Here is a 13205-nt window from a genome sequence, read left to right as displayed (position 1 = left end):
CAACAAATTGAAGAGCTCTCGCCTAAATTCTAGTGAAGGGAATACCTGAGGGCACAAGGAACTGAATTTACTAGGCAGACAGCTCTGGAGATTCAGTCAGGAGACAGGCTTTGGAATTTATTTATTTTTAAGAAAGAAAACTTTATAGCATCACCAAGACGGACACTTGCTTGAATTGAGTCATCACATGAGCATTTTGCTGTTAAGCCTCATCCTTGCTTCATCCACCTCCCCAACTGTCTGTCACCCTTGTTTGTTGGGTCATATCAAGCTCTTTGGGGCAGGCACCGTGTCTTTTTATGTCAGCTATGAAGTGCCTACGATTCCGTAGAGCGCTACGAAGTATCCCATGTTAGACTCTTGTTCCTTATTCATCCAGGACAAAGTCATGTCTAAATGTTCAAGAAGAACGAGGTAGTGAAATGAGCCTCACCTCGCTGAGGTTAATTTCAACCAGCTGGTCATATTCGCAGCCAGCATCAGGCACCAAGTGTGCCTTGAATTCATCTGCCAAAGCAGCAATTTCTGAAATAAGAAAGGAAAACCGGAAAATGCAGAGGTCAGGAGAGGCTGTACACCTTTTCTCCTAAGGGAGACTGCCCACAGGCTATTCCCAATCCCACCATTAACCAGGTACATTACCTGCTGATCTCCCCTCCCGCACCACATAACCCAAGTGACCACCACTCAGTGAACATATTTGATCTGGCCTTCTACATTGTGCTTACCCTTGAACTCTCCTCATACACCTGGGATGGCGTGCCCACAATGCACCCTCTTACTGTACCAGTTAGCTGCACTTCCACCCAACCCCCATAGCAAGTAGCATGTGAAATAACAGGTTCCAGAAGAGTTTGACAGCAAGAGTCAATGGGGTAATCTGATGGGGGCTAAAAGCTTCTAACACTTCTGAATTCAGTCTTTCTGGGGGTGCTGATGAGGAGCACAAGAGATTTCCCGCTTCCCCCAAGGGTAAGCGAGTGTGCCATCTCTATGGTACTGTCTGCCATAGGCACCATCCCTGTGCAACATGGTAGAGCACCCAAAGCTAGAGTAGATGGGCACCCTGACACCAGCCTTCCCCAAGCCTCTTACCAGCTCGTCCAGTCTTGTTCAAGTATTTCTTCATCCGGTGGTTATATGGGAAAAGGGAGGTGGTGGCACCAATCTCCGCCCCCATATTACAGATAGTTGCCATTCCTAGAGACAGGCCGGAGGAAAGACCCACAAACTAAGTGACTGAGGATCCAAAGGCATTCAGCTCTTCAAACAAAAGCAAATCTACGGTGGAGACAGCAAGGCCAGGACAAAATGGGGGGAGGTGGGCACAGGAAAATAAGTCCACATCAGCTCAGTCTAAGGTCCATTTGATCCAATATTCCATCTTGTTAATGCCAGATATTTCTGACCTTTTGAATGCACATGACTGTATAGAGCTTTTAGTGTGGCGATCAGGGCTGGGGCGTTCTAGAAGGTAAAATGCAGCCGATAGGAAACAACTGCTTAATATGGTTGTATCTGCTGAAGCCACCAGGCATATTTTGCAGCAGTCTCTTTACTACCTGCACAATACTAGGGGCAGGGTTCAAACTCCTCCCCAGCTGTACAGCATTTCTCTAGCCAGAGGAGCCAGTAGTTGACTGATCTTGTTGACTGAAAAATGACAAAGACTGATTTAAATGGAGTAAAAGTTATTCTTTCACTGACTGAGCATGGAAAGCCAGTATGTTCTTACGCCACTGGGATCAGCCATGAATTTCAAGAGCACAGTGGTGAAGTTTTAGGAGCATTTTAAATCTAGGTAAGAGTTTCATTATGCCAGTGCCACTTTTCACCTCCCCACAGGAAGGCCCAAAGCCTCAGTCTAGGGCTCTAGTCTAGACCAATCACCTTTCATCTCTCCCCCACTCCAGTTATCTTCACCCGCTCTTGTAAGAGGCCTTTCTTCAGCACCAGTGCATACACCAACACTCTCTGTCAACCATCAGCTTCCCTTTCCTCCCTCTAGTTACACAGGCCTGATCAGCTGTTCAAACCCAAGCACAGGAAGGTCAACCACCACCTGTATCCTGTTAGAACCATGAAGAAATCTCTCTCTCTCCCCCTCCTTCAAACATAGATGAGGCCCCTGCATCTTGCCAACTGTCCTGACTGGCCATTTAACAAGACTCCCCTGTTGCAGCCAGCCATTCTATGCTCCTGAATTGTAGGAGTCACAATTGAGTGATCACTCCTACCCTGGCAGAAGCTCTGGGCTTGTGCAGCATTCCCTCGCTATGCAGGCTGACAGAGCAAGAGATCAAAACTAGAGTCAGCGTCTCCGGGACACCAGTGCAGCACATTAACTACCAGGCCAGTTTCAGGGGTTGGGTTCTTTTAAAGAACTCCCATCACGTTCCTTTCCCACCCTCAGTCCACCAGCAGTCAATCCCCATGATCACCAGAACAGCAAACAGAATCAGTTTGCCCATTACTGTCCAGAGACCACAGCCTCCAGTAACAATCTACATCGCCAATAAATGAGATTGTGTTGCCTCACCGGTGCAGGAGATTGAGTCCACACCAGGCCCATGATACTCTATGATGGCACCTGTGCCACCTTTCACAGTGAGGATGCCGGCCACTTTCAGGATCACATCTTTAGGAGAGCTCCAGCCTGACAGCTCGCCAGTCAGTTTTATGCCAATAACCTAAGAAGCACCAACAAAAAGAGAAAGCTTGCTAAAATATGGAGATTTTATCTTCTGCTGGCTAAGCCAATGAGCATCTGCATGGATCCCTTTCCTCCTCACTTCCAAGTGACATCGGTGCCCAGAATCAGGGTGTGGGGCAAGGAAGGAAATCCTGAAGTATCAAAGCCATGCTCCAGGAAGCCTATATTGCCAGGAGGCCCGAATCCTTTTGCAAGGCTAATTAATGGGAAATTCCTGCTGATGCATCCTTTGAGGCACACAAAAAAAAAAAAAAAAAAAAGGAACAATGCAGGGAGCGGAGACTCAGAGTTGTGAGTGAAGCATGGTTTAGTTGCTTCTGGACCAGTCTACTTTCCCAAGGCTATAGTGGCTCAAAGTGCCTCATCTATCTGGGAAATTCAAGCTCCCCTTTAACTTCTCATTATTCAGCCCCCCGCCCATTCAGAATTAACCCTTCCCCCACTGTCTGACCTTTGGGCATTTGAGCTCCCAGGGGATGCCTGCCATGACATCTACTGCATCGGCTCCGCCTACTCCTATGCAGATTCCACCCAGGCCTCCTCCATTGGGGGTGTGGGAATCTGTACCGATGAGCAAAACCCCAGGGTACGCGTAGTTCTCCAGGATGATCTGAAACAAATGTAAGTGGAGAAACAAAGAACAAGATGAAACTTAGTGAAAAGGAGAGCCAGGAGCAGAAGGAGCCTTGGGTCAGATCAGTGATTTAATTTGTAGGTCGTGATCTCAAGACAGTCACTAGCTTATTTCAGGTGGCAAGCTCATTGTCATTCCAACTGCATCTCCCATTAAAGCAGATTTGCCCAGTCAACAACAAGTAGCCCTTCACCAGATGCCAGGAAGGGATCTAAACCAGTCCAGGCAGAGAGAGGAGCAGATATGAAACCAGTGATAATACAACATGGGACAGGGTTGTATGGGATCCACATAAAGTCAGAAGCTCTACACAGATAGGTGTCAGAGGCAGAATCTGTTTCATAAAAACCCAGCTAACCCGCTCAGGTGACCCAAATGACAGAAAACAAAGGTTCACGCATTAACCTGAGACCCTCATTCATCAGGCCTGGCAAGGCCTCCTCTCCATCAGGTCCAACGAAGGTTGCCCGGAGTGCACCTCAGTCATTGGGGATAGGGTGGCAAACAGGTCAGGGTTAGAACAAACACAACACCTGAACTACCCCTTTTCCTCCCAGGTTATACTTTCAATGCCTTTGGCACTGGGGTGAGAGGGGCAGACTCGCCTTGATCCCACCCAAGAAACCCTTGAGCTTTATCATCTGATGAATAAGCCAGAGCCCCTGCCCAATGCTACTAAGGAAAAAAAAAAAAATATAAAGAACAGCACTCAGCACTGACATCCCCTTATGCCTGAAAACCCCAACCAAAGACAAACCCTACCCCAAGTGATGCTTTTACCCCAAAAGGGAGAAGTGCCAGAAACTCTGTAAAGGCCACTACTGCAATTACACACGAAGTGCTCAGATACTAGTGATGGTAGTAGAAAATACTACCATAGAGAGATGGTCACATGATAAGCATTACCACATGGTCCCAGAGCAGTGGCAGAAGTGAGTTATTCCCACAGTTTCCTGTGTAGGCTCAGGTGACACTCCCCTTCCTCTTCTAGGCTGGCCCATTATGGGCTGAAGGTAACATATCATCTACAAGATGAGTTGCAAATGAAGAGACCTTTCAGGCACATCTTAAGTGCACTTGTCCCCAGACCATCCAGTCAACTTCTTAGGTTTTACAATTGCACGTTCCTCCCCCATCTCTTCCCTGTTTGTGTGGGACATTCAGAAAATAAACAGGGGATGCCAAGGGGAAGCCACAAAACAAAAGCATGGTCAAATACACAAAACAGACAAACTAAAAGCAACATGGGCTTTTCCCTCCAATCTCCTAATTACACCTATGGTAAGTATTACTTATAAAATAGGTTTAAAAGATTGCGAGAAACATGATTTTTTTAAAGTTGATTGTATTCTGTTAAGGATGCTAATGTGCTAATGGAACATGAGATTCTAGAAACAGTTTTTTGTTTTTAAAAAAAAAGAAGGTACTTTCACCCTCAATGGAGTTTACTTTTTGCATTTCACAAGGTCTGCATAGTGACTTTAGACTGGTTATTGCTTTGCTACTCTCAGGCAATAAGACAGTGCTACTGTGTTTGGGTATCTTCTCCCCCATTCCAACCCCTGTTTTTATTAAAACTAAGATCATAAATATGTCTGGTTTTAGATTTTAAAAATAGACACTCCCCCCCCCTAAAGGCAACTTACACTGGGCCTAAGCTACTTCACAGCATCACTTTAGTGCCCTAGCCAAACCAAATTAAGCTAGCCAATTAACCATTCAGATGCAAGGAGTGAAACTCTGCCCCTTCCCACTACAGTTAGTGCCAACAATAGGCCATCAAGCATCAGATTAGTTTGACCAGCGTAACCTTGGAGAAATGTAGTGGTCTAGGCCAGAGGTGCAAAGAGGTCACCTTGCAGGACAAACACAGCCAGTCTAGATTAAACATGGAGGGAGGGAAGGACGGACGGACGGAAGGAGAGAGAGGACACACGCCTTTCCTTAGAAGGAGAGATTCTTTTAGTACTTGACAGGTTTCAGAGTAGCAGCCGTGTTAGTCTGTATCCACAAAAAGAAAAGGAGGACTTGTGGCACCTTAGAGACTAACCAATTTATTTGAGCATAAGCTTTCGTGAGCTACAGCTCACTTCATCGGATGCATGTAGTGAGCTGTAGCTCACGAAAGCTTATGCTCAAATAAATTGGTTAGTCTCTAAGGTGCCACAAGTACTCCTGTTCTTTTTAGTACTTGCACTCACATTCTCACCCCACCATAAGGTGGCGAGCCATTTGCCATTCAAACACTGCAGTCAGGCACTCTTTACCTGGTGAATGATTCCTGATCCAGGTTTCCAGAACCCTACTCCATACTTGGCACCTGCTGTTGCTAAGAAGTTGTACACCTCCTGGTTAATGTCCTATTCACAGAGTTAAACAAAGCATTAGTAAGACATTACATTCAATTTGCTCCCCACAGAGCCAGAGTTCAGCCACCCACCAGCCCCATGACCTCCTGGACATTTTGTAGGCAGTGGAGGGGAGAATGAAGTTCAGCATCACTGACTTCCAGGAAATCATTTTAAGGCCAGAAGAGACCACAACCATCATCTAGTCTGATCTCCAGCACAACAGGCCATAGAATTTCACAGTGATCTCAGCACTGAACTCAACAACTTGCGACATCACTTAAGCGTCTCAAGACTGAATTAGAATTACTGTTTAAAGTTATCAAACAAAACCCACACTATTTATAAACCATCCTGCTTCCATTTCATGGACTTCTCTTTTGCTTCCTTGGTTCTTTGTTTTGTTTAGTGCTTTGATAAGCATGTTAGCCCCATTGTACAGATGGGGCAATGGAGTCAGAGAAGCTAAGTGACTAGCCCAAGGCCAGACATAGTTAGTTGTAGAGTGGGAAAGAGAACCCAAGTCTCCCGTTCTACCAGCTATACAATGCTGCCTCTCGCTGTGACATCACAATCATCTGTAGGATCACAACTATGAAGCCTTCCAGGACAATCACTTATTGTCACAAGCAGAAGACTGTATGATGTCCAGAGATGTTCTTGGCAAAGCAGCTGGAGAGTAGATACGATAAGGAATGGGAGTGGACGATGACTTGGAGACCCTGTTCTCATGCAAACACTTCAGAATAAGGGGGAGGTGAGGGGGGGGGACTATGTGGAGATAGAGGAATTGTCGCTACACAGAACATTTACTGAAGTTTCCCATGAGGCAGCGAGGGCTCTTTGAGCTTTGTTTGCACTGGGAGTCAGGTCACTTCACTCTGTTTATGCAGCTCTCTTCCCGAACGGAGCATGCTGATGTGCCAGGAGCAGATCCAAGCCACTCTCTGCCCTGCCAGCATTCATTCCATGCCAACTGGCAACATCAAGAGCGAAACCCAGTCAGAGGCAGGCAGGACCTTCACTTGCTTTAATCACTGAGCGGATGGGGAGGGAGCGGGTGCCCAGAGCTGAAGCAGAACTGCTATAAAGAATACAATCACACCACAGAAAACATGTTCGGTGCCCAGAGCAAGAGCAGCGGGAGGGCAAGGGGTGAAGGGAAGAAAGGGAACAAAAAGTCTAGTAAGAAGGCTCCAGATTCGGAACCTCTTGCACAACTCTCAAGCTTCCTGAGGCACAAAGCGTGGGACAAATACTCCTAATGAGGGGAAACTTGCTCCTGACCTCAGTTTCATGAGTGGCATAATTCACCTTACTATGATTTCCGGGCAGGCGGGGGGGGGGAGAAGAAGAAGAGGAGGGATTCACTTACTTGGGCCTGTATCTTGGGCTATACATTAAATTAGATGATTAAGCTACAGCTCATCCCATGTGTACAGGCTAAAACTAGGAAAGGAAAGGAAAGGAAAGGAAAGGTCCTGTAGGATTTCCACCCCAGAAAGCAACAAGGGAGAGCAACCCTTAGTTGATGTTCTGATCTCTGCTAGTTAACGCTTCTCCCCCACTGCTTGATAGACTGCTGTATATGTGGCCAGGCATATTCTGGAGGTTTTCACATCACCATGCTATGACACACCAGGTTTTGATCACTGCTGGAAGAAAATTTCTAGTGCTCTAGATGCATCTATTTTCACGTTTCACCCCTTTAAAATGGCCTCCCTCTTCCCCTATGCCCAGAATACACCTTTTGCCTTGGTTTCCAAAGCAGATTGACTAAGACTGTCTTTTCTCAACATCATGCTTCACCCTTTAAATGGTTTGTGATGAATTTGTCTAGTTCAGATTGTAAGCTTCCTGGGGCTTGGACTTGTCACAACTTTGGTTTTGTACTGCACCATGTACATCTATGGTGCTATACAGTACATAATCTGGTGTGATTTCTGTTCCTTTGATTGTTCTCCTGAAAATCTGTTCTCTAGAGTGGACCAAGTGTTCCAAACATAGGAAAGAATTGTCTTATTTCACGGGTCTTGGTGCAATAATGACCTTAGCTCTCCGAAGATCCTTCTCAGACCCTAATTGGGCTTCAATGAGGTGATCACAGTGGATTGTGGAGGGCACTGCCACCCTGGGCAGGCCACTGCTGATGAACTGCAGCATTGCCATCTGAGCAGTCGCATCTTGCATGGCTACGCGGTCTGGCCGCAGGCGTAGATAGGTTTTGCCCCGCTCGATATCTTGTTTCACAGGGTCATCCAGGTGCCCATATACAATCTTCTCAGACAGGGTCAGGGGACGGTCTAGCCTGTGGGGAAGACAACAGGGAGGAATTTTAACAACATCGGCTCATGTTTTTCAACCCTTCTGCCCCATTTAAATGGGGGATCTTAAATGAACAAGGATACTCCTTTACATTTCCACACACATCATCCAGGAGAACCAGACTCCCAAGGCACGTTTTACACTATATACAGAGGGACCACTCACTCCTCCCACAACACTGAAGTGCAGTTACTTCTGACAGCTGGTTAAAAGCACCCAAACATGAAAAAATGCAGAGATCCTGGTTCAGTACTGACTCAGAAGGAAGAGCACTCTTTCAAGAGCCATCAGCACCCCTTCCTGAAGCATCCATATTTTCCCCCAGAAGTTTCCAAATGCACACATTTGGGTGCAGTACAAGCAACAGTCATCCAACTCTGCTTAGCTTACGAGATCACAGTCCACAGTGGTGCCTAAGAAGTGGTGCAGTTGCAGGAAACTTTAAAAAACAAAACAAAAAACCACACATACACAGAACCCACACAAGTCATCAAATCTACATGTGCCAGGCCTCATCGTGAGTGAGGATCCATCAGCACTAGGAAACAAGTGGGGAGTTCAGGGCCTTTTCAGTCATTGGATTCCTCACAGATAATCTCAACAGAAACACCAATTAATGACAACGGTAATGTTTTCTGCAATGAACCTACTTGGCTACAATGGACTGAATTGAGATAGCCAACTCATTTCACAAAGGACTCAGAATGGCCATCACAAGGGCATGACTTTCAACCACTGCCAAGGTTGAGTCTGGAGTAAAACTGGTGACATTGAGGTCACACTAATCTCAGTGTCAGCAAACTAAGTTCAAAATTATGTATGCAAGGTATCCCTAGGCCTCTTTTTACTCTAGATATCTGGACACATGAATACAGAATGATAATTTCATTATGGAAACAAAGTGCAAAGAAGAGAAGGGACGCTTTAAGTGTCTTACTCATACTGATCACTAACCTCATACTGTTTCCCATCAATACAAACAGACTAAGGTGTGATACACCAAGAGTCCCATCAGAAACCTGACATTAAGCAAAAAAAAAATATGATAATCTCCACTAGCTGGTATGAAATCCAATGCTAATACTTTTACTTCTTCAGCATCTCCTCCACTGCAGTGCCCTGATTGTCTGTATATAAAACACTCCCCCCACTTCTCCTCTACCACACAGGAGCCACCAGCACATAGAATTTTCATTTTTCAATGTAACAGCACAGCCACTTAAAGCTGCTCTTTCCCCACTAGATTCTTCTTGTGCTGCCACAACCCCTTGAAGTCTTCCTTTCCTTCCCTCATTGTGGTGGTAGGTTCTCCAAACAACCTCTCACCCTTACCTTTTATGGACGATATTGATGTTTTTCTCAAGCATTTCATAATTTATGTATTCATTAGGCTCAAAGTGGCTCATGGCCACCTTGGCCCTCTGGCACAGGACGGGAGCTACATGGTACCTTCGTACCCCTTTACTCAGGACTTGCTGAAAAAGGAAGAGACAAAGATTATATTAGTTATCTATAAAACATCTGCAGCAAAGTGATCGCCCACAAAAAACTGTAACAACACGTGTTTTCCAGCTCCGATTTCTAGGACCCTAATTCTAAGAGATGAGCAACAAATGGATTAAACAGTTTTAGAAAATAAAGACCTAGCATGTCCAAATGTGCCCCCCACCCCCACGGCAGGGTTTGGGCTCCCATCCCCCCCGTCAGACCCATTTTGTCACAGTTATTTTAGTAAAAGTCAGGGACAGGTCGCAGGCTTCGTGAATTTTTGTTTATTGCCTGTGCCCTGTCCCTGACTTTTACTAAAAATAACCATGACAAAATCTTAACCTTACTCATGATTAGATGGCCATTGGCTGAGCTTTTCAAAGCTGCATAAGGAATATGGATGTCCAATTTACATTACAATTAATGGGAATTGGGTATCCAAATTTAGGCACCTGTTGTCAGAACTAGAAATCTGGCAACTTTCACCAGCATTGGTATCATGTAAAGAGGAGACAACAGCAAGGGCTGAAGCTGTAATAAACCCTCATCATTGTAATATCTGAGCATTTAATCTTACTCCTGGCATTCCCCTTTATCCTTAAATTATTCATTCGTTAGTAGACTTTTTCGGTGACGGGCAGGGAACTCCAAATCCCACCCCACTACCTTGTTTTTTTCCTTCTCTGGTGTGTTCTTCACAAAATAATCTTGACACCAGCCTCTGAAATATTGACTAAAGAATTGTGAGTTAATGAGGTAAGATCATGACAATATTTGGATGCTCTGAATCTTATTTATATTGCCCTCTCAATATCAGAGATATGAAAAAGGTTCGAGAAATCTAGGAAGATTGGGATTGACGTTTAAATTGGTTGCATAGTCAGTTTTGTAATAGCAGCACTACCAACAACCTAAATTTGTCCTTTTATTAAAAAAAATCTGTACTATTAGTTTTGCCATTTTGTGGGGGAGGGGATCCCAATCAAAGCTTCTAGGAACTACTGTAATACAAAAAATAAGTGTCTCAGACCGTTAAAGCACATGCCAGTTAGGAAACACTATAAAAGGTACAAATGAGAACACTACTTCTAAAGGTGCAATCACAGAGCTATTCATTAAAATGAATCAGCTCCAACTCTTCTTTTTTGGTTAATAATTCACCACATTTTGGTGGATGTGGTTTAAGATTCAACCACAGACCAAAGCTCAAGTACTAAAGGTGAAACATTTCACTGTACCACTAACTTAGGCCTGGTCTACACTGGGGAGAAGTGGCGGGGGGGGGGGATTGACCTAAGATACACAACTTCAGCTACAAAAATAGCACAGCTGAAGTCGACGTATCTTAGATTGACTTACCTTGCGTCTTTACGGCGTGTGGTCAGCTGCTGCCACTCCCCTGTTAACTCCGCTTGCCGTGGTGGAGTATAGGAGCCGACGGCAGAGCGATTGGGGATCAATTTATCGCGTCTACACTAGATGTGATAAATCGATCCCCAATAGATCGATCACTGCCCACCGATCCGGCGGGTAGCGTAGACGTATCCTGAGATCCCTGGTAACTCATTGTTCAAAGTGTACATGCTGATCTTTGATCAGCCACGTGACTTCCCTCAACTCCTTCAGCCCAGTTCAAGCTCACCTTTTGTGTTACTGACTTGTCTGCACCCAAGGTATATCCACCTTATTGTGAAAGCCTCCACTCCATGCTGTAGAGGAAGGATAAACCTCAAAGATTCCACTATCACTTTCCAAGCCCAAATTAGTAAAGGCATTTTACTATATACTGCAAGAACTCTCACCGTATTCACTGTCTCCACCCCCGTTTCTGGACTTCGGCCCAAGAATTCTTCTCTGAAGTCTTAATTAGTTTAACTCATCTTCATTCTCATGCAACTTGTGACGATTAATTTGGTTATGGGACCCTTGCCCTCCGTGGGACACCACAAACAAGAACTTGAAAAGGCCCTATGAGTTGGTAACAGGGCCTGATAGGGAAAAAAAAACCAAAATCTCCTCCTACCCTCCTGTAACTTATGTCAAGGCTCCACTTCAACCCATGACAGTAGGTGATGGATCAAGGAGAATTGGGACTAATAGGTACAAGGAAGAATAAGACAAGTTACAGATTGGTGTGGAGGTGCTTTGTTGAGTAAACTCCACCCGCAAAAGCTCTGCTTTGTATTGGTGGAATGGGTCTACATTAGGCATTTTAATCCATTTAGCTCACTGTCTACATAAGGAATTGTCAACAGTGGAACTACAGTAACAGCCGTCATTTTTACACCGTGAACCGGTAACAGACCAAAGAACACTTCCTAAGCAGATTACGCCTGGAAATTAAAACAATGGTAACGTCTCCACAACAGTCCGCTCTTTCTGTCTGAGTGCAGACTTTGGTATGAACAAAATCTGAAGCAGGGCTCCCCTGCCCTCAGGTTTTGGGAAAGGGTCAAGACTGTCTCAGTATGAATCCTAAAAGCTTGGAAGTAAAAGAAACCATTTAAGTTTTTGCTTCAGTAGGATCTTACACTAAATTAACGGCAAAGAGTCCTAGGGAAGGTATAAATATTTGGATGGTAACTAAGGCCATCAATACTAGGCAGTAAACCCTTACTTGAAGCCTGCCACAACCTCTTAGACTCACCAGGGGGGAGGAGAGAAATGGAAACATTTCAGAGATGAAAGTATTCCAGCCTAGGGAAGGTGCCAGTAAGACAAGGGAGAACAGGCTTCTAAGCCACTTCCATGTGGGCCATTTCTACACTCAGAACACTGTATAGTATGCTGGAATGCCTATATCAGCAAAGCAATCCTAGTGTGGATGCAGTAAATACTGACAAGCACAGCTTTGTTGGTATAGTTTATTCCACTCCCATCCCTAAGGAAAACAAGCTATACCAAGTAAAATTGGTGTTTTGCTACCACAACTGCATCTGCACTGGGGGCTTTTGCCATCAGAGCTGGGCTGGTCATGGATTCAGAACTCTTCACATCCTTAATCAACATAACAATGCTGGCAAAAGCCCCTAGTGTAGACGTAACCTTAGGTTTTAGTAAAGACAAGAGACATACCCAAGAAGAGAACTGTGAACTATTTCATCTTTTCCACAGACGAAGATGATTAACGTGACAGTGCTGATTTTAAATTCACTTCTCCGAAAGTTTCTCCCTACTACTGTTACAACAATTAATAAACTCAAAAGAGCGATTTAATAAAATGGTGACAGCTCACCTTAGAAGCGGGGGAACTGAGGCACAGGTTAAGTGACTTGCCCGAGGTTATGCAATGACACAGTAGGGACTAGTACACACATCCTTATCTTCTGGACTATACGCTTCTAACAAGCAACACCTAAGATGAATATTTTTCTAATCTAGCAGTGGTTTTCTCTCCTATTTGCTCTCCTAAATTGCTTTTACACAACTTGTTGTCCAATTCACTATCAGTTTCCTGTTTAGGTGGGTCTTTCACACAGAGGAAAAAAACACCTCACCCAGCCTTTGTACGCTCTTCAGCCTGACAGCCTTCACCTCCTGCAAGCCTCAAAGACCCCAACCCGTCAGAAGCTCACGGGTCCTGCTAAAACCTAATGTGCCCCCCTCAAGGCTCGTGGCCCACCTCCTCCTCCTCCAATAAGCCTTTGGAAGTTTATATAGGGCCCCACTCCCACCTTCACACTCTGGTGGGACTTTG

The 13205-nt window shown here is 45.1% G+C and overlaps 1 protein-coding gene across 1 annotated transcript in view; it reads right to left on the bottom strand.

Moving 5' to 3' along the window:
• The window catches only part of ACO2 (aconitase 2), a 30957-nt gene that overhangs the window by 13076 nt on the left and 4676 nt on the right, over positions 1 to 13205 (bottom strand). The window contains exons 2-8 of the mRNA XM_077830735.1: positions 9353 to 9495; positions 7745 to 8003; positions 5615 to 5707; positions 3165 to 3323; positions 2540 to 2690; positions 1096 to 1200; positions 434 to 525 (exon numbers count right to left, since the gene is read on the bottom strand). Coding sequence (XP_077686861.1) covers positions 434 to 525; positions 1096 to 1200; positions 2540 to 2690; positions 3165 to 3323; positions 5615 to 5707; positions 7745 to 8003; positions 9353 to 9495 — 1002 coding nt within the window. The remainder of the gene's footprint in view (positions 1 to 433; positions 526 to 1095; positions 1201 to 2539; positions 2691 to 3164; positions 3324 to 5614; positions 5708 to 7744; positions 8004 to 9352; positions 9496 to 13205) is intronic.

This window comes from Eretmochelys imbricata, chromosome 1 (genome assembly GCF_965152235.1).
Source record: "Eretmochelys imbricata isolate rEreImb1 chromosome 1, rEreImb1.hap1, whole genome shotgun sequence".
Lineage (NCBI taxonomy): Eukaryota > Metazoa > Chordata > Testudines > Cheloniidae > Eretmochelys > Eretmochelys imbricata.
Note: the sequence above shows the minus strand (reverse complement) of the source record. Positions and strands in the feature narration are given on the sequence as shown.